Consider the following 19,134-nt stretch of genomic DNA (forward strand, 5'->3'; position numbering starts at 1 on the left):
GCCAGGATCGCTTAAAACCCCCCTTACGTATGTTCGCGTGCCGCGCCAGGGCAGCTACCTACCCAGAGGAGCTTTTTTCTGTGTCTGCCTCGGGTGTCGAGCGGGTCACTTTGTGGTAAAGTTTGCGTCAGGTGTGAGGTCATGAACAGGAGAAATTATCCTATCGAGCACACGGTGTGAGGGTGAATAAGAGAACCTTTTTGGCCCAACTCAATCTGAAGCTTCCAAAGCCGCGGTAGAGATACCCGAGCAACCAGTCCATTTCACAAGACGGAGCACCACTGAAGCTGTTTCCGGCAAAAGCTCGGGCCGTACCGTTTTGCAGCCACACCAGACGGCGTTTTCTTTCTTCCAAAATGAGAGCGTCTCACTTCCAGACCGGCATCGACCGAAGCACCGTCAGCTCCAAGGTGATAGGCACTGAGATGCGGGGGCTTCTGGACGCATCTCACCTCATCATAGTGTGGGAGGCAACGCCTGTCGTGTGACTCTCTTCCATGCATCAGAACACCAATAGAAAGTTCATGAAATAGCCGTGTCCTCCAGAGTCACCAATGCCACAAGGGTAGTTCCTCGGAATGATCACTCAGAAGAGGTAGGTAGCCACGCTTGGTTTTCAATCACGTGGGGCGCCGCTGAGGCGGTGCGAGTCCAAGTTTGCTGAATGAGGCGCTACTGGAACGCGGCAAGGTCGTGAGAAGGCGCGCCCAATGCTTGATGCGGCAGCGACCGAAGGACGTGTGGAGGAGAAGCAATGTACACCATGTGCCATTCTGTGTGAGGGGGTACATTCGCGGCTTTACTTGGAAATTTTATTGTGGATGCTGACAAGAGCAACTCTCATGGAAGCCTGGCATTGGTCAGGCTTCCGATAACGTGCGCAAGTCACTTGACGGCTTCCTCCATACACTGTATGGTGTAAACTGTGCTAAAGATACATCTGATGCGTTAGCCCGGTTTGGTCCAGCCTTCCCCAGTCCAACACCAACACGGAGCACAGGAGGCTGCGACAGACGTAGCAGAATCCACCCATCACTCTCGATCGAACTTTGGAGGCATCGCCAATTGGCATCGGCCACGACACGAGCGCAAAAAGGAATCCAAGTCTAATTGCGCGTTCCCGCTTCGAGGTCACGCCCGTTACGTCGCTGCGGCGATTCGGGAGCCTGCACTTTCCCCCCCAACCATGGCCGCGCAGCCATCCACGTCCACGCCCACCGCGGCCGGCGCGACAGCTTCATCTTCGGCAGCCGCATCCACCGCCAACGACCACGATGGCGCGTCTCAGTCTGGAGGCGCAAAGGCGCTTCCCGTTCGAGATAAGGACTCGTTCAATAAGCTTCAGGTCGAGCGCTATATCACGCGCGATTGGCACCACTCAGTCGCGATGAAGGATGCACACGAAAGGTTCGAGAAGGACATGCAGCAGATGAGGGACAAGATTGAAGACTACAGCGCTGTCAAAAACCAGCGCATGTTTTTTCCTCCAAGCAAGCTTTACGGCGAAGGATATCGCGGTTACGGAAACGGCTACACCGATATCGACCCCCGTATGAGAGCACCCTTTCCGGCTCAGGTCATCTATCCAAGCCAGAAGCCGCGGCCGGGAAAGCGACAGTCGCATCCGCTCAGATGGAAGAAGAGGGAACTGAAGAAACAGGCGGAACAGCACGAGGAGCTTGTGCCGATACGGATAGATGTCGATTGGGAAAAGATCAAACTCCGCGACACCTTTACCTGGAACCTTCACGATCGGTTAATCCCAGCTGAGCTTTTTGCGCAGCACCTTGTCGAAGACCTGGGGGTTCCCCTGGATGCAGCACACAAACCAGTCCTGGACAATGTCATTTTGCAGATGCGCGACCAGCTCAACGATTTCTACCCCCTTGTCTTCTCCGAAGAGGACGCGCTCGACCCTGAGCTGCCCTACTCCGCCTACAAAAACGACGAGATGAGGATACTGATCAAGCTCAACGTCACCATTGGCCAGATCACCTTGGTAGACCAGTTTGAATGGGATATCAACAACCCTTTGAATTCGCCAGAGGAGTTTGCGGCGTCTATGGCTCGCGACCTGTCACTGTCCGGCGAGTTCACTACAGCGATTGCGCACAGCATCCGAGAGCAGTGCCAACTGTTCACACGAAGCTTGTACAGCGTCGGACATCCCTTTGATGGCCGCCCAGTCGAAGACCCCGATCTTATTGCTGCCTTCCTGCCATCTCCCCTGCCTTCCGTCTTCAGGCCCCAACAGCAGGCCAAGGAATATGCGCCGTATCTTTACGAACTTAGCGACGCCGACCTGGATCGGAACGAGGTCATCTTCTCCCGAGAACAAAGGAGGCAAAAACGTTCCATCAACCGTCGTGGTGGTCCACAGCTTCCAGATCTCAAAGAAAGACAGCGAACAATCAGGACCCTCCTCGTTTCATCGGTGCTTCCAGGGGCTGTGTTGAACATCGAAGAGAGCACATTACACAAACGTGTTGCTGGCGCGCCATCCACTCGCAAGAGACCAGGGGCGCGCGACGGCGAGATTTCCGACTCCGACGACAGCGAAGACTCCGGGCCGGACTCGCCTGGTGTGTCCCAAGTCGGCGGCACGGCTAGGACGAGGGGCCTCCGCGGCGCCGCCAGTGCTGCTCAGCAAAGAATTACGAACATCGGCCGTTCCGAAACACCTGAAGCAAGCATCGTCCACCACCACGAAACTCGCAGGAACCTTGGCCGCTCCATTCGCGAGACTCGCGACGAGACTGAAGAGCCTTCGCAGTTGATCGTCACTCTTAAGGTTAGCAAAGACAAGCTAAGGAGATTACTCCAGAACCCAAGATCAAGAGTCACGCCGAGTGGTTCACAGACACCCTCAACACCTGCACATACACGCATACCCAGTGCCGCCGCTGCTGCTACGACCTCGATGCCCCCGCCGTCTACACCAGCCTCTAATAGCCAAGCACTCCCTGGCAAGCTTGGCACGCCTCTTCCTCAGGGCCAAATTGGTCGGCAACCTGCACCACCGCCTGTAGCTGGTCAACCGCCGCCGCCCGCCGTAAGTATTCCTTGATTTTCAGCAATGGACAACAGAATTTCTGTATGTATCGTTTTGCGAAACACAAGCTAACGGCCTCGACTAGCCTCCGCCGCCTGAATGGCTCAAGAACTGCCTGCAACAGCTTAAGAACACGTATACCTACGACAACTTTGAGGGCATGATGAAGTACTCCGCCATCAACCCTGACACGGAAATGCCTATATCTGTTCCGGCGGGATCACAACCACCAGAGGGGGCTAGGTGGATGTTTTTGCCCCGTATCCGCTGTCTTGATTGCCCTGGCAAACTCTATACGCCCGGTCCCGAGATGACGGCCGGTAACTTTGAGGTCCACCTACGTAATAAGCAGCATCGCCAAAAGGTGGACGCCAGGGAGGGCAAGGACACGGCACCTTCGGCCTCTGGAACAACCTCCTAGGGCGGCGGTTGCATCAGAGTGCTGAGAAGCCACACGCGTCAGTTGGGTGGCTCGGCGTAACTTGAGGCCCGAGTCGCGGAACCTCGGAGATCTGAACCTTTGCGAGATTGCCTTACAGCCGCTGCTACCACGACTATGCATCGCAAACCATCAGATTGGACGGTTGCATGGCTGACAGCCGCAGCGACCAGCCCTTGATGTCTCCAGGGCAGCATTGCTATCTGCTGGCAAGATTGGCGTTGTATGACGGCTATGAGTATCATTCCGTTTAGCTTACTCGACGACAAGTACACAGGCAAATGCATACCCACTCTGATAGCAAGGGTGACTGCGGTTGGCGAGATCCCCCTTTGTACAAGGTACCTTGTTTTATTTCTCATTCTCGGGTGTCGCTTGTAGAAAAAAGACGCTATTACATAGGCATCACGGCCAGTCGCCGCACTGGGTAGCGGTTAGCAAAAGGAGGAATATTAGAACGTTTGTTTCATTGGAGCTTTACAGGTTGGGAGTTCAGATCCTGCTGGTATGGCAGGTTCCGGATGGTGGAGTTTCGATCGGGTGTTATTTAAGGAACGAATGAAAGCGAGAAAGAGAGGAATGGGCTCATTGGGGACGAAATCGTCGGTGACCTAACTGTAAACACACATTCGCAGGCGCAGCTTTCTGGAGTTGGTGATAGGAATAATACCACAAAGGAGCTAAGAAGTGTCCGGCTGTTTCTCTCGCCTCATTACTCAATGCTATTGTTGCTAAACTTGTGCAATGAGTACACTTCCAAGACCTCAGCTATGCACTTTATATGATCTAAAACCAAGTGCGACCTACAGCTTAAGCAAGATCTGTGACAACAGTCCACTTAATGCTGCCTATCCCCATCCTTGGCTATCACTGCTGCTGTCCTAACTGACGAGCCTCCGAGGATAAACAGCAGTTACGTTAATCAGAAGAGCTGCAAAAGTGAGGTGCGATTTAGGGGGCGGGCGTTCCTGTCCTGGGGAGGCATGCCCCCCCCCCCCTTTTCTTCGCAATTTGCATGGCGCGTTTTTAATGAGAGTCTGCAGCATCATCAAAGGACGAGCTCGACTTATTTCACGTCACTTTCACAATATCACCCATATATGGAAGAGCTTTACACTATTGACTAGGATTACTAGAACTACTACTGTGTTTACTTGTGTTTACCACGATCTCACCCACCGATCATCGAGAATGAATGGGAATATGAGTCCCAAAGATTTCCGAAGAGTCCCGAACATTTGAGTGGCCTGGAAGATGATGTTGTCCCATACTTAGTTCTGGGACAGCTCCTGCACAAACTCGGCAATCTGCTCCGGGGTAGGCGCCTTGGCCCCCTTGCCCTTCAAGGATTGTTGTGCTTCAGCGAGGCACTTGGCCTGGAGCTCCAGGTTCGTTGGGATGCTCCGGGGGCTCTTCTCGACCTTCTTGACCTGTTTCGGGTCGGTGATGGTCAATTTGTTGCCGTCATTGGCGTTTGCGATCACCTTGTTTCCGTGGAACTCAATCTTGACAGCGCCTCCGTAGCACTCATTGAGACGGTCCAGAACGGCCTTGTTCTTCGGATTCTTAAGCTGGGGAAGCAGGGCCCAGGTCTTAGGGTGCAAAACCTTGTTAACGGTGCCCAAGACCGTCTTGATGATCGAGTCGGCGAGACCTTTCACGGCGGGGACAATGGCCGAGGCCAGGGATGGCGCAGGCTCTTTGCTCTTTGGGGAAGACTCGTCCTTGGAGGGAGGAGCGTCGCCGTAGGTATCGCCAATGATGAAGGAGAAGTCCTCGAGGAGAGCCTCCTCGATCTCCTGGAGGTCCTCGGCCTCGAGGGTGGCGGCGGCCAGCTTAGTCTCAAGCGTAGGCTTCTTCTTAGTCTGCATGTCATTGTGCAGCTCGGAGAGGCATTTGGCAGCCATATCGTTGAGCTTCTTGCGAGGGGCCTTGTCCGCCTTGGCCTTTTTGAAGCCATTGGCGCACGTTTCGAGGCGCTTCTTGACTTCCCGCTGCTGGTCACGGGTCAGGCCGGGATACTCCTTGGCAATCAACTGCATAACATGCTTGACTGTCACGCGGTTTGTGGTATCCTTGGGGTCCTTGGAGATGGGACTGGCCGCGGCGAGAGCGGCAAGGCCGATGACGGCGAGAGTGGACTTAATGGCAACCATTTTTTTCCCAGAACGGTTCAGAGGGGGTTTCGAGTTTTAGTGCCTTGAGATGGTTGGTGATAGAGAGCAGATGATGAAGTGAGAATGCGGTGAAGAAGGGGGAGAAAAAATTCCTCGCCGAGGTGAGTGTAACTCATTTATATATCTTTTCCCTCTTAATGTACGGTATGGGAGATACATAATAGGCCAAGGCACATTGGAGCTTCCATGGTTCGTTCGTGTGGTTTATTCCTACTGTATCCACGGATTCTGTATCAACCAAGAATAGCAAAAGTCAACATCTTGCGCCTGTCGAGGTTGGCCAATGAAATGTGCAAGGTACGACTCCCGAGGACAGAACACCTAATATTACAGTTAACCGGAATCGTAGAATCTCAAAATATAAAATCTTGACAGGTGGAGCGGACAAGGTGGACAACATGTGTGCGCCCATGTTTTATCCCTAGGCGATGCGCAACCAACAATTGCGAGATTGTGCCTTGGAAACCGCAAAGGCTCCGAGATAGAGATTCCTAATGAGCTTCCATTCAAGACAACCTCTTTGATTACCTGCCAGAAAACCTGTCCCTTTCAAACACACTCCTATGTGTCGAATAACGGGCTAGTGGCCGCAAGGTAGTAGCGAAGCTTTGCTTCACGTCATCTCAACCAAGTAAAAACCCAACCCAATGTCGGGGAGTTGAATCGAGAGCATGCCCAAAATGTAGCCCCGAGGCTCTAGAAAGCCAAGCTTTCATCCAGTTTCGCGACGCTCGACGTCGTGACACCCCCTCCCCGCTGATCCTGCCATTGTGTGCGTGCGTGAATTGCGTGAACTCCTTCCGAATGTAACCCTGACGACGTGACCTGAACACCCTCCCTACCAATGCCTCCGAGCACCAGGCTTGACCATGACTGCATATCTGGACTGGTACGAGAATAAGCTTTTCTTGGCAGTTGGTGGCTTCGCTTGGGGCGTTCTTGGTCACGTTTTATCATTTTCGGGCACTTTGGAAACTCCAAGCATGGCATCTAGATCACAACCATCATAAATTTTTGAAAAGGCGAGCATCTCGCGAACACCTGCAGGCATTCGCAGCCTGAAGTTTGAGCTGATGCTCAATTAATGTTTTCCTCTGACTAGCATGCCCTTACCTAAAAAGTAACTCCTTTTTCGCGGGGGTGTGGCATGCTTTAAACTTCATACAGGCTAAATTTCCTGTCCGCCCAGATTCCCCAAATCAACGTCTGCGGAGGATACTAACGGTCGGAGGGTGCTGTCCGAACAAATGCGACACGAATAAAAAGCCCCCGCCCCCCCTGATAATACCTGGCTACTCGGTCCGTCCGGAGTCTGTTTATATTGCTCGTGACCTGTTGTGCCTGAACGCATTCTCCAGTCGTTCGCAATACACTATATGCAATGTCGTGATCCCTCCGTCCCGAGTTTCCGCAATGAGATCTATCCGTAGTTGACATATAAATGCTGAGCCGGGCTCCTCATGAGTTCATAACCCTTTACTCTTCATCCCACAAGTGAATATCCTCTTCTTCCTCAGTTAACAAGAGACTTCCATAATGAAGGCATCCGTACTTCTATCTCTCCTCCCCCTAGCCTCCGCCAAAGTCCTTTGGGACGGCCGCTTTAACGACCTCAACTCTTCCACAGACCTCAATAAGTGGTCATGGTCCAACCAAGTCGGGCCCTATCAATACTACATCCACGGGTCCGGCGACGTGACAAAGTACGTCAACCTGTCGCCTTCGTACAAGAACCCCGGCGACACGGCCTCGAAACAGGGGGTCAAGATCACGCTCGATAGCACGGCCTACTGGAACGGCCAGAATATGCGGCGAACCGAGCTCATCCCGCAGACCAAGGCCGCCATCGCGTCTGGTAAAGTGTGGTACCACTTTAGCATCTCGCGCAAGGACGTAAATGCGCCGAGCATCTACCGCGAGCACCAGATTGCCTTCTTCGAGAGTCACTTCACCGAGCTGAAGAGCGGGTGGATCAGTGGCGAGCAGGCTGTCAGCAACCCGAACTTGCAGTTCATGGTGCAGCAGAAGAGCCTGTGGAAGACGGAGTGGAAGCCGGACGTGTGGCATAATGTTGCCTATGAAATTGTGCGTCCCCTCTCCAACATGTTGTTCCTTGATTCCACTTCCCCATTTAGCGACAATACGGAGGAAATGGCCCGGGAGGAGGATCAATAATAAGGCAAGAAAAGAAGAGAAATAAAAGGCTAACTATGATACTCTCGCAGAACTTCTCCAGCGGCAGTGTTGGCTTCTGGCACTCCGAGGGCAGTGCGCCGCTGCAGCAGGTCGTGGCACCTGTCTCTGCGTCGACCTCGTCAAACGGGCAGGACTGGCACTTGGGCGTCCTCGAGTTGCCTCGGAGTGGCTACTCCGACACCGACGAAGACTTCTTTTTCTCTGGAGTGTACATCGAAGATGGTGCCATTACAACTTCTGTCACTGGACCTGGTAAGTCTGAGAACTGAACACAGCTTACAATGAAATTGGCTGACAATTGGAAATGCAGCCGCATGATAACTTTTTGACTGAAATTGAGAATGGGACAAGCCGGGATGTCAATGGCTTGATTAACATACATTGAAGGTATGCCGAGGGCGGAAACGTGGTACATACTTCACTCTATCTTGCGGACGCATTACTCTTTCCATGCATATATATGAAGTTGAAAACTCGTTGTTCTAATTTGCTATGCGAATGTCTATCCGTGAATCGATCCCTGTCGTACTTCCCTCAATACCCTGTTCTCGTGAACGCTCATATGCCCTACCAACCCAAACACCCTGCCTGTCTGCGAGTGTCATAAAACGGTGATGGTAGTTGCCAATGTCAAGAGCGTGACGACTTCAGTTGGCGTTGCTCGAACACTTCAACTTTTTGAAGAGGGTAGTCGAAACCGCGGTGTTGGTGACAAGAGTCAGAGCAGGACTCTGGCAAGCGCCAAGCGAGGTTCGCACCATTCCGGGAATGGGGCCAAGAGAGATATCGAAGCCCGTGACCCCAGCCCAGTACATACAGTACTGGATGCTGTTGTCACAGTACTTGTACTTGCAGTCGATTGAGACGATTGGAGCAGGAGTGGTATGTATCTCCTGCTCCTGCGATTTACGTATCTCTAAGGCTTTGACTTGGGTCGGCTTGGCGCAGTTGCCGAGGGTGGTGAAGGTCTCGCCGGGAACGGGGCCAAGAGAATGGTCGTAACCAGTGACTCCAGCCCAGTACAGACACATCGAAATGCCGTTCTGGCACCACGTTTGATCGCAGTCGACGGTAGCGCGGTTGGCTGTCTCGGTGGCGGTAGCGGTGGTGGTGCCCGTGATAGTGGGCTGAACGACTGCAGTGTTGAACGGAAGAATGGGCACCATAGCCCCAGCGATGAAGTAGAACAAGCTACTGGTGATGAAGAGGTTGAGAAGACGCATTCTGAAGCGTAAGAATGAAACGAGGAGTGAGTGAGCTGGTGTAACGTGTGATTCGACTAAAAACGATCGTCCTTGATTCTGGATGGGAGTTTGGGTCTGAGAAAGACCAGAGTTGTGAGAGCGATATTTGGGCTCTGTGGTTGTGTAGCTTGAGCTGAGACTGAGATCACTGACAAAAGAGTGAGGACCATAGGCATAACTGCAAAAGACTTGGTTAACCGACTGCAATGAGGCGCAAAGTTGAACAGGAATTAAACGGTGAACTTACAAGATCTCGGAGAATAAGAGCGTGAAGGAGTGAGTCCTTTGGTCTCAGTCAAAGAACCTAGTTATCGGATATCAAATACAAAGGGAAGGCACGATGGATTTTATCAGGAAGGGAAAGAGACTTGAACCAACAAGGTCAATTTGGTGTGCAACAGCGTCTCTTGCCGTCTTGCCGCAAATATTTCAAGGTTGCAGGGAAGGCGCAGATCGAATATTAGTGGATGAGCTCATAAGATTGACTGAGTCCGTGTTTGATATCTGTCGTGTTCCACAGGACGGGAGCTTGTGATACCTCATTTTTCAACCCCAGCCGCCGTAGAATCAACACTGCAGGAGTTGAATATAACTATACACTGCTAGTGTAGAAACTAGGGTTGGACAAGAAATTCCAGAGTCGTCTAACTATTTACTGATGCCCGGTGCCTATTGCTGTTATATTGATGACCAGACCGCAAAGCGTGAAATGTAAATGGTCCAGTCTCTGTCATTTAGCCATTCAAGCGATCAGCCATATTTGCAGGTAGACGGATGAGTGCTGCTAGTCATGTGATGGCTACCTACACTGTCACTGGATCGTGTATCTCTAGAAGAGACTATCGGCAAAAGGGCAGGCACCAACGCTTGTGGAATGATATCGGCACTTCCGGTCCTTTTCATACAACATGTACACCAATGTAAGCCGTCGTAATTAGATACGGGTGAGTTCTGCATCCAAATGCTATTATTGTTTTTACGGATAAGTTGGCTTACACCGAGTATTACGATGATGATACATGCACTGGTCATCCCCTACCTCACTAAACACGAAAATGACCTAAGCGGATGCCAGTTGTGCAGCGGCCTTGAGATAGAGAGCGACGGTAATCCCTATGCTGGTAAACCATACGATACTCCGCAAGGGACTGAAGTTGCGGTTGTCCTGCAGGCGTATATAAATAACGTTGTACAGCACCCGGCAGCCGACGTAGCCGAGTGTCAGAACGTTTAGAGTGCGGGTATTTACACCGGCCACATTGGCGGCCACCACGGCAGCTGAGTAGATGCCCAAAGTCTCGAAGGCATTATCAGACGCAGCTTTGGCGCGGAGAATGCGGGCTTTTGCCTGGCTCGCAGTGTGTAAGATGAGGGCTAGTGTCAGCCACAAGGGCGGAAAGTGCTTACGATCTTGTCCAGTTTGTCATCGTCGGCGACGCTGTTTTGGAGCTTTCGCGGGTAACAGAGATCGTAGAGCGTGCCTGACGAAGTGACGGCGTAGAGATTGGGCAACATGGCCATTAGGAGGGCGGCGGGGACCTACGTGCGACAAGGTGAGTAGAGCGCCGCGAGGACAGATGGATTGCCGTTTACTCACGGTATAAAGAGAGAGTCCCTTCTGGGAGAGGTCAAGACCGATAAAGGACATTTTTGCAGGTGTCAGGTGAGGTCGGGTCAATATGTATGAGATGGCACAAGCGTGTGTGTTGCAGGAGTTCTTGTCTGGGGCCTTGGGTAGAATGGTGTATTTATTAGAGGCAAGCATAGCGGATGGACGGCGTCCAGCAGACTCCGACGGAACGTCAACGGGAGGAGGGGCGTTGCGCCGAGATTGGGCAACCAAACAGGTTGCATCGAGTTAAGAGACATCTACGACAGGGCGTTGTCAGGGTCCTCGAGCTTACCCTGTTTAGAGCTTATGGAAAACTACAGACGGTTGCGGGAATGCCTGTCCGAGGAGGTCCCATTTCTGATGACACTGACATAGCATGATCCAATGTCAAGCAGGTGCAACATTCAATTGGCCAGCGAGAGTTTGACCCCTGTTCCACAATCGTGATGTCACCCAGGTCGGCAGTTGTTCAGACTGACCAATCCGAGATGAGATGCCCTTGCATAATTCTCAAGATTTAACGTTGTGTAAAATACCTTAACCCGTGGCGCATGGTGATCTCACACCGGACGGGAATCAATTCGATGCGTTTTCTTTTCTCCGGTCTTAATTGCCCACACACTCATTCAGCCTCCAGATCAACGTTGAACATGTTTCGCCGCTAGCCGTCGCCGAATCCTCTCCTAACATCGTGATCAATGTACCGACTAAGTCAGCCAGTCCCCCTGTTTGGTCGTGACTTCAAGGTTCTCACTCAAGGAGAATGCGACGTCTTGGCAAATGCACAAATATGCCGATGGACGGGGTTGATTGCTCACCTCTCGATTCTCGTCCATTCGTGAGATGCGCTTTCCTCCTCACACCGTCGCCATAACGACCATCATCGACTCTTATTTCAGGGAGAATGGCGAATTGTTCAACTCCAGGCTTCTTGCACGGCACTTCCATCAAAAAGAACCGGTACCTCGAGCTCAAGAGTGTAAGTATTCCCAGCAGTACACTGAATGGGCTCCAACCAATGAGCGTTCACAAACCAAACCAAGCCCTGGCACTGCGGATTCCAAGCCCTCTGCCATCTTGTTTTTTTTTCATCGAAGGGGTTCAACATAGCGCAGGAGAAAAGGCCAAAAATGTTTATCTTCGCATGCATGATCTATGGTCGTCTGTGCACCCAATGATCTGATATTGTAGGTCACCGGAATCCCAAGAGGAAAACTTTTCTTGAGGTTACTGACTTCCCGCTAGGCCGCAACTCCGAGGTATGCCACTGACTCGACACACAAGCCTTTTGGAGGACCTGCTCCGTGGTGAAAATTGGAAAACTGGTCGTGCTCCGGGCTCGCGGGGTTAGGGACGAGCACTTGCAAAGCACGCTTTCCCCGACTCATGGTCCCAGTCTCATCCTGGTTCAGGCGTCCAGATGCTAGCCACAGCAGGTATGCCAATCTCACTATTGGAGTTCAACGAATCAAGCGATTCAACAAAGATGAAAACCGTCTCATCATAACCCTGACAGCGACTGCGTTCACGTTTGCGACTCTCGAGTGAGGATGTAAACGTGTCGCGGCCTTTGAGATGGAGTGTGGCGTTCAGCATGTTCCCTTTGCCAAACAGTCAAGCGACCGCGATGTTTCCGGGGGGCAGGACAAGACACCTTGAGAGGCATAGGTGGATGGGGCCAAGTACAGCCAGCCCGAGGTAAGAAAGGTGGCAGGCGATCAAGTGAGATCCAGATTCAGAAAAAAACCACACTACGAGCAACAAGCGGAAGATGCATGCACCTGCGGAATGTAAGTCGAACAGGGATACTGATGAGATTGGATGCCGCACAACTCCAAGTATTGGGTTGGCCTAGACGAAAGCAGCAAAGCGGCATGGCGCACGCACACTCGCCGACCAGCAGGCAAGATACTCTTCGTTTACGTCAGCTATTTGCTCTTCCTTACACTAAGGTGTTGTGCGGCAAGACATGGATGGATGGGCAGTTGGGGGACCTGAGGGACGCGAGAGCTCTCCTTTTGAGAGGACCGGGCGCGCTGCACTGGGCGCTGGAGGAGCACTGAACACTCCCCAGGTCCTCGACAGACAATAGACGTACCTTGCTGCGAGGAAGCGTCGCGCCGCAAAAAGTTGGAGGGTCCGGTCCAGGCGTCCCTATTGGAGAGAGGCTTTATCCATGAGAGATTAGGCACTTGGCGCGTTGTACCCCACCCCCTGCCATTTATCTCTGTACCGCCCAATTTCTATGGCCGCCTGTTAGAAGCGGGACAGTTCGATACAGAGGCCAACTCCCCCGATAACAATATTTTTCTTGAGTGGTCTATCAACCCCCCAATCTAGCAACTGCCCGTTCGGCCTGTGACTTCCAGAATCACCTACTCGTCCAGCGGCGCCCGTAGACCGACAAATTTCTGGTCGACCATCCACGACGAAATTCAATCGCGATCAATTGCCACGACCCAACACCACCCCTTCCATCACTTTTAATCGCTGATTTCATCTCCGCGACGCACGGAAAATATCGTCGACATTCCGTTTTTGCCCAAAACGGATGTCGCGGCAGCTCATGACATGACTGAGGTCGGGCCTGCCGACCGCTCCAGGCTTTTGCGATCAAAACGCGATGAATTTAGGTCAGTAACTGCACCATTCGATAGATCTGGCTCTTCCGATTACAGCGATATAAAATTCATGGTGTTGACATTTTTTAGTTCAATTGTAACGTCGAGGAAGCGGAAGCTCCGTCAGCTCTTCGCTGTCGCGACCGAGGGCGATGCACTCCCGACAAACGACTTCGCGAATCCCGACGCGCCGTCCGCCACAGCGGCCGAATTCCAGTTCTTACAGGGCTGCGACATCTCACAGTACGTGCTATTCATCTTTTTGCGCTTTTTGGATTTATTTTGGTCGCGTTTGGCTGTGTTTGTTGTCGGTCTGTCGCTTACACGACTTACAGAGGACGGAAACTGAATGAAGTGAATATTCCCGCCCGACCTCAACTTCGCTACGATGTCCTAAAGCACTCTCTCGACACCTCCGGTCTATTTGCACCAGAGCCCGCACCCGCTCCTCCCTCGAAGCAAGTTGCCGTCGCCGAATCGCAAGCGAAAATTACTCCTGCGCCGCCTCAAAAGCCGCCTGTAGCTGAACCTAGCGATGCGAATGGCGCCGTAGCCTTACCCCAAACACCTGCGAGTTCTATTGCTCCTTCCACAATTCCATCGAAGCACCCGACGCCTACCCTTCCTGCTGCGGCTCCGATTCGATCCGACGTTCTCAAACCACCCGCTGTGCCCGATGCAATCCCGTCACGATCAGCAGTATCTGCACCCCCAAAGGATCCCCTCCATGCATCGCGACAAGATGTCAGCGAGCCTGCGAACACCAAAGTCGCTGAAAAGCCTGCTCCCTCTCCGGCACGAGAGCAGCCGGGTGGCATCTCCAAGCAGGTGGAGGCTAAGCCTGTTGATGCGCCTCGAGTGGCTCCTAGCCGACCGACGCCTCAGCCGACTCCTCAGCCCTCGGCCACCCAGCTGCCTGCTCAGCCGGAGATTAAGAAAGCGGAAGAGACGAATCATTTGACTGTGAAGCTGCCACCCGACACCGCGCGGGTAGTGGATGGGTTTTCATCGCCAGGTTCAACGACACAGACAGCTGCGACTCCTGCTGTTAATGACGTTTCCACAGACACTAGTCCCGATAATGAAGGACCCCAGTATGTGGAACAAGCGGAAGCACGAACCGAAGCAGAAGTCGTCGAGGAAGTCAAGGGGCATGAAGTAGAGAGCGCTTCTGATGCGGACCCGTTCAATGGCAGAATACCGGATGGGCCCGAGGCCCAGCTTTTGCAGGAATCTATGGCGATGGACTCCAAGCCAACGGCAGCACCGACAATCGAACCCACCCCAAAACCGCCTTCGCCCTCTGTTGTACCTACAGCACCTGTTGCGCCGTCGAGGGAGGTGAAGACAATTGAGCCTACGACAGCGACGCCGCCAACCCCAAGCGTTGCCCAGGATGCCCCCGTCACGACTGACGAGTCAATTACGGCTCCTGCGGCCAAAGAAATCCCGGATAGTCAGGAATCCCAAACAGATAAAATGGATGTGGATCAGCCTAGCGTTACCCAAGAAGAAGATAAACCTTCTGATCGGGTACAAGATGCCCACACCGAGCCCACCCAGGCAGAGCCTCAAACTCCGCAACCTCAACCCCAGGCGTCCTCGGAAACCCCACAGGATCCTGAGCGAGCAGTCACTCGAACGGCGTCGGGCGCCATGCGACAAAAGTCACTTTCCGAAATTTTGGGAGAATCGAAACCTGCAGATGCTACAGAGGCTGGTGTGGCCGTCAAGGTACCGCCCAGCCAGCTCACTCCACTTACTTCCACTCCCCAGTCTCCAGCGTCCAGGCCAAAGACATTTGCGAGCAAAAGGAAGGACAAAGCCAACCAAAGGAAACCTTCAGCGGTGGTTTTTGGCAAGCAAACAAAACGATCGACCGACAAGTCACTGGTGCCTAGTCAGCAGAAGCAAAGCTACCTGCCAACGGACGACTACTTTACGCCACTCTTTGTTCAGGGGTTTACTCAGACATCGAAGTGGATGAAGCCAATAGAGGTCATTCTCAATCAGTCCCATAAGACAGTTTCTACGCCGGACGCATATGTGGCCATCCAAGATAACCAGGCATGCCGGGTGTTGCGGCGTGTATATCACTTACAGCAACACGACAAGTGGTCACTTAGGCAGCCTAAGAGATGTCCGGAGCCTGTACGCCCTGAATCGCATTGGGACGTCCTTCTTCAAGAGATGAAATGGATGAGAACCGACTTCCGAGAAGAAAAGAAGTGGAAGATGGCGGCTGCTCGTAACCTCGCACATGCTTGCGCCGAGTGGGTTGCTTCGAGCGAGGAGGAACGGAAGGAACTCCAGGTTTCTGCTTATATCCCGCCGATGTCACAGCCGGCTGATACTGAGGCCGACACGTCCATGGCTGATGTTTCGCTGGATGTCGTTGACGCCCAGCTCACACCTGAGCTGATCCCTTCCGGTGACTTCAACTCCCCGGAGCATGTTGACGAGCTACGAGAAGAGGTCCTTGAAACAATCGCACCGTCTGCCATTTTCGCTCTGGAAGACGACGACGTTGTCTTTGAGCTCCGAAGCTCACCAACCGCAGACCAGCTGCTCCAGGAGCTGCCAATGTACGGAACGCCACTTAAGGTTCCCGCGTTCGATTTCACCGGCCCCGAGTTCGATCCCGATGCGCACTGGCGTCGTCCTGCTCTTCCACTCAGCAAGTATGTTGAAGGTGAAATGAAGCTCTCATCGGACGGACCTCCCAGGAAGCGGAGCAGATATCAGTACGAAGAGGAGGAGGACGACGATGATGAGAAGGTTGTGTTTGGATCCCAACCAGCGAAGAGGATGAGGCTACCACCGCAAAATACCGATGTAGCCCTGTTCAATCCTGAAATGAAGTCAATCAGGGACCGCCTTCATGCAGGCCACCAGTTCCGCCCCCCGGCAGAGTACCAGATGCCCATGCAAAGTTTTTACGAGTGTCGCAGCCCGTCGCAGTGGACACTGGCCGAGGACGACGAGTTACGCAGCTTGGTTCGCGAATATTCCTACAACTGGTCACTCATCTCCAGCCTTTTCACGCCGAGGTCAATCTTTGCCTCTGGAGCTGAACGGAGAACTCCATGGGAATGCTTTGAACGTTGGATCAACCTCGAAGGCCTTCCTACGGACATGCAGAAAACACAGTACTTCAAGGCATATCAAAATAGAATTGATGCTGCCAACCGTGTCATCATGCAGCAGAATCAGATCGCGCAGCAACAAGCAGCTGGGTCGACAACGCCGGCGACCCCCGTGGCTAGGCGCAGACCATCAACGCCCCTGAGAGTTGAGCGACGACGCAACCAGAAGCACCTCACGCTAATTGATGCCATGAGGAAGCTGGCGAAGAAGCGGGAGACTGCGGCCCAGAAGCAGCAACATGCTACTCAGATGGCAGCCATGCGCAAGGCTAACGAGGCGGCACAACCCAGAGGACCAACCAAGACGCCGAGGGACTACAGCTTGATGAGATGGGAGCGTGACCAGCAACTGGCCGAAAAGGTAGCTCAGTTCCACCAGCGTCAAGAGACCCAGCGAAGGATAGCCTTGCAAGCACGGGCGCAAGGTCAAGTGGCTGCCCAGATCGCAACTACCCCTGGTGCCGGTCAGGTGCAACCGAATGGTGCGCCGCAAGTCAATGGCAACATGGCCCGTCCCAACATGCCTAATCAGCTCGCTGTTCCGGGCCAGGGCCGAGGCCGCATGCCAATGCAGGCCCCGACGGCTAACATGGGTGGTGTTCCGGCTCAAATGAGCGGACTTGTGCCTCCTTTGCAAATGAATGGGGTGCCTCAAGCGCAGATGCAAGCAGCGATGCAGGCCCAGCATAGAATGCCAATGCCGAATCCGCAACCAGATGTCAATCTCATGCTACAAGCGCGCCGCATTTCGGAGCAGCAACGACAAGCCGTCCAGTTGCAGCAAGCCCAGCAGCAGCAGCAACAGGCTCACCAACCACAACCGCAGTCACAGCCGCAACCGCAGCCACAGCAGCAACAACAACAGGGCCAGCAAATCCACCAAGGAACGCCAGCGTCTCAATCTCACTCGCCGCCTAACATGCGGCCAGCAGTCAATGGCATTAACGGTGCCAACGGTGTTAATGGCGTCAACCAGCAGAATTTCATCGCCAATGCCCAGGCTATGATGGCTTCATTCAACGCTGCTAATGGTGGCGGGATGTCCACACCCCCTGCGGGTGGCCTTCACATGCCAAATGGCACTTCCGGCTCCCCGCGTCCCCTGAATCAGATGCCAGCCACTATTCAGGCGCAGCTCAATACCTTGGAGGCTCAATATAGGGCAAAGAACCCCAATTTGACACCTGAGCAGGCGCGCCAAGCTGCCACAGAGCATCTAACACGGCTGATGATTGCGCAGAGGACAACCATGTCGCAAAATGCCATGAACGCGGCCGCAGGCGCTGGAGGTGCCTCCTCTCCTGGCATGCCCAACGGCCTCGCGGCCACCTCGAGCCCGCATCAATACGCTGCTCTCCTTAGGCAGCAGCAGCAGCAGCAGGCGGCACAGGCAGCAGCAGCTCAGCAGAATGGGCAGCCTCAACAAGCACACCACCAGCAGCAGCATCATGGCCAGCAGCAACAGGCGCACCATCAGCAGCAACAACACAGCCAGCAACAGCAGCATGCCCCCCAGCAGCATGGCCCGGCGCAACATGGCCAACAACATCAACAACACCAAGTTCGACCTCAGTCCACTCCTCAACCCCAGCACCAGCCGCAGCCACAGGCACAACAGGCACAACAGGCACAACAGGTAAAACCAGCGCAACCTCATCAGCAGCAACATCAACCTCAGCTGCCACAAAAACCTCAGCAGCCGCAACTGCCGCAACAGCCTCAACAAACCCAACAGCCTCAGCAGGCCCAACAGGCCCAACAGGCCCAAGCGCCCCAGCAAGCCCAGCAACAGGCATCACAGGCACAGCAGCAGCAGCAGCAACACCAGCGCCAAGCTAGTGGAAGTGCCACGCCATCTGCTGCCGCGTCGACTTAGGCCGTGTGATAGGGTCTACTTCATGATGATACCAACTCCACCAACATCACATTAAACCAATAGACAAATATCCTAACAGGGCAGAACTTAGCTCAAAGACGTGGGCGAAAGGGGGCATTAAGCCAAAAAGTGGTGTCGCGGAGGGCGCGGATGGATGCCTGCCCATTGAGGGGATGGAAAGAGGGGCGCCTCCGCTGTGTCGTCGCGCCGTTTCGCTATCCTGGTCAGCTATTAAAACCGGGAACCGGCGGCGCGAGCAGACGATTTGTACATAAAAAGAAAGGAAAAAACGCTCTCAATTGTGAGATTCTCGCTGTCAGTGGAGTTTTAAAGCACCCGCGGTTGTTTATAACCATTTGTAATGCGAAAGGCGAAGAAAGATGGCAGCACGGGACCCTACCTACTATTAGACGGGGGTCGGGGAGGAGGACTGCCAACGAGGAAAGGATGAAATGAAAAAAAGGAAACAAAGACACACACCACTTCACAATCTGCTGTGACCATATGTGAGATGCTCTTATGTATGAACATTGCCGTTCGTCTGATGTCTGACTGTACGCGTCTTTTTGCGTGGAGAGCGGAAACCACAAACCTTGTGGGAGGGACGGACGGATGTCGACCAACTCGCCATTGGCCCCTACACCAACCAACATGCACGTAGGCGCAAAGGATAAAGAGGTGGGTGAAATAAAGACATATTCTCGGGAGGAAGCTTCATATCAATCATAAATACTATATTGTCGAAATCAGGCCTCGGACGATCGCCCAGCT

General features: G+C 53.3%; 6 protein-coding genes across 6 annotated transcripts; 3 read left to right on the top strand and 3 right to left on the bottom strand.

Annotated features, from left to right (window-relative positions):
• Window positions 1-1,186: 1,186 nt before the first annotated feature.
• Window positions 1,187-3,473, top strand: EsH8_IV_000434 (SWI/SNF chromatin-remodeling complex subunit SNF5; the record flags this gene model as incomplete). Its single annotated transcript, XM_083265324.1, has 2 exons — window positions 1,187-3,052; window positions 3,138-3,473. 2 exons carry the CDS (start codon window positions 1,187-1,189, stop codon window positions 3,471-3,473), a joined length of 2,202 nt encoding a protein of 733 aa, XP_083124219.1.
• A 1,289-nt stretch (window positions 3,474-4,762) lies between these two features.
• On the bottom strand, window positions 4,763-5,647 carry EsH8_IV_000435 (uncharacterized protein; the record flags this gene model as incomplete). Its single annotated transcript, XM_083265325.1, has 1 exon — window positions 4,763-5,647. The coding sequence occupies one exon, from the start codon at window positions 5,645-5,647 to the stop codon at window positions 4,763-4,765; it is 885 nt and encodes a 294-aa protein (XP_083124220.1).
• Window positions 5,648-7,204: 1,557 nt separating this feature from the next.
• Window positions 7,205-8,182, top strand: EsH8_IV_000436 (uncharacterized protein; the record flags this gene model as incomplete). Its single annotated transcript, XM_083265326.1, has 3 exons — window positions 7,205-7,753; window positions 7,894-8,116; window positions 8,175-8,182. 3 exons carry the CDS (start codon window positions 7,205-7,207, stop codon window positions 8,180-8,182), a joined length of 780 nt encoding a protein of 259 aa, XP_083124221.1.
• Window positions 8,183-8,511: 329 nt separating this feature from the next.
• EsH8_IV_000437 (uncharacterized protein) lies at window positions 8,512-9,087 on the bottom strand (the record flags this gene model as incomplete). Its single annotated transcript, XM_083265327.1, has 1 exon — window positions 8,512-9,087. One exon carries the CDS (start codon window positions 9,085-9,087, stop codon window positions 8,512-8,514), a length of 576 nt encoding a protein of 191 aa, XP_083124222.1.
• Window positions 9,088-10,168: 1,081 nt separating this feature from the next.
• On the bottom strand, window positions 10,169-10,756 carry EsH8_IV_000438 (uncharacterized protein; the record flags this gene model as incomplete). The annotated part of the gene is made up of 3 exons (XM_083265328.1): window positions 10,169-10,456; window positions 10,516-10,647; window positions 10,706-10,756. 3 exons carry the CDS (start codon window positions 10,754-10,756, stop codon window positions 10,169-10,171), a joined length of 471 nt encoding a protein of 156 aa, XP_083124223.1.
• A 2,535-nt stretch (window positions 10,757-13,291) lies between these two features.
• On the top strand, window positions 13,292-18,363 carry EsH8_IV_000439 (uncharacterized protein; the record flags this gene model as incomplete). Its single annotated transcript, XM_083265329.1, has 3 exons — window positions 13,292-13,353; window positions 13,432-13,584; window positions 13,677-18,363. 3 exons carry the CDS (start codon window positions 13,292-13,294, stop codon window positions 18,361-18,363), a joined length of 4,902 nt encoding a protein of 1,633 aa, XP_083124224.1.
• Between the last annotated feature and the right edge of the window lie 771 nt (window positions 18,364-19,134).

This window comes from Colletotrichum jinshuiense, chromosome 4, assembly GCF_051148585.1.
Source record: "Colletotrichum jinshuiense chromosome 4, complete sequence".
Lineage (NCBI taxonomy): Eukaryota > Fungi > Ascomycota > Sordariomycetes > Glomerellales > Glomerellaceae > Colletotrichum > Colletotrichum jinshuiense.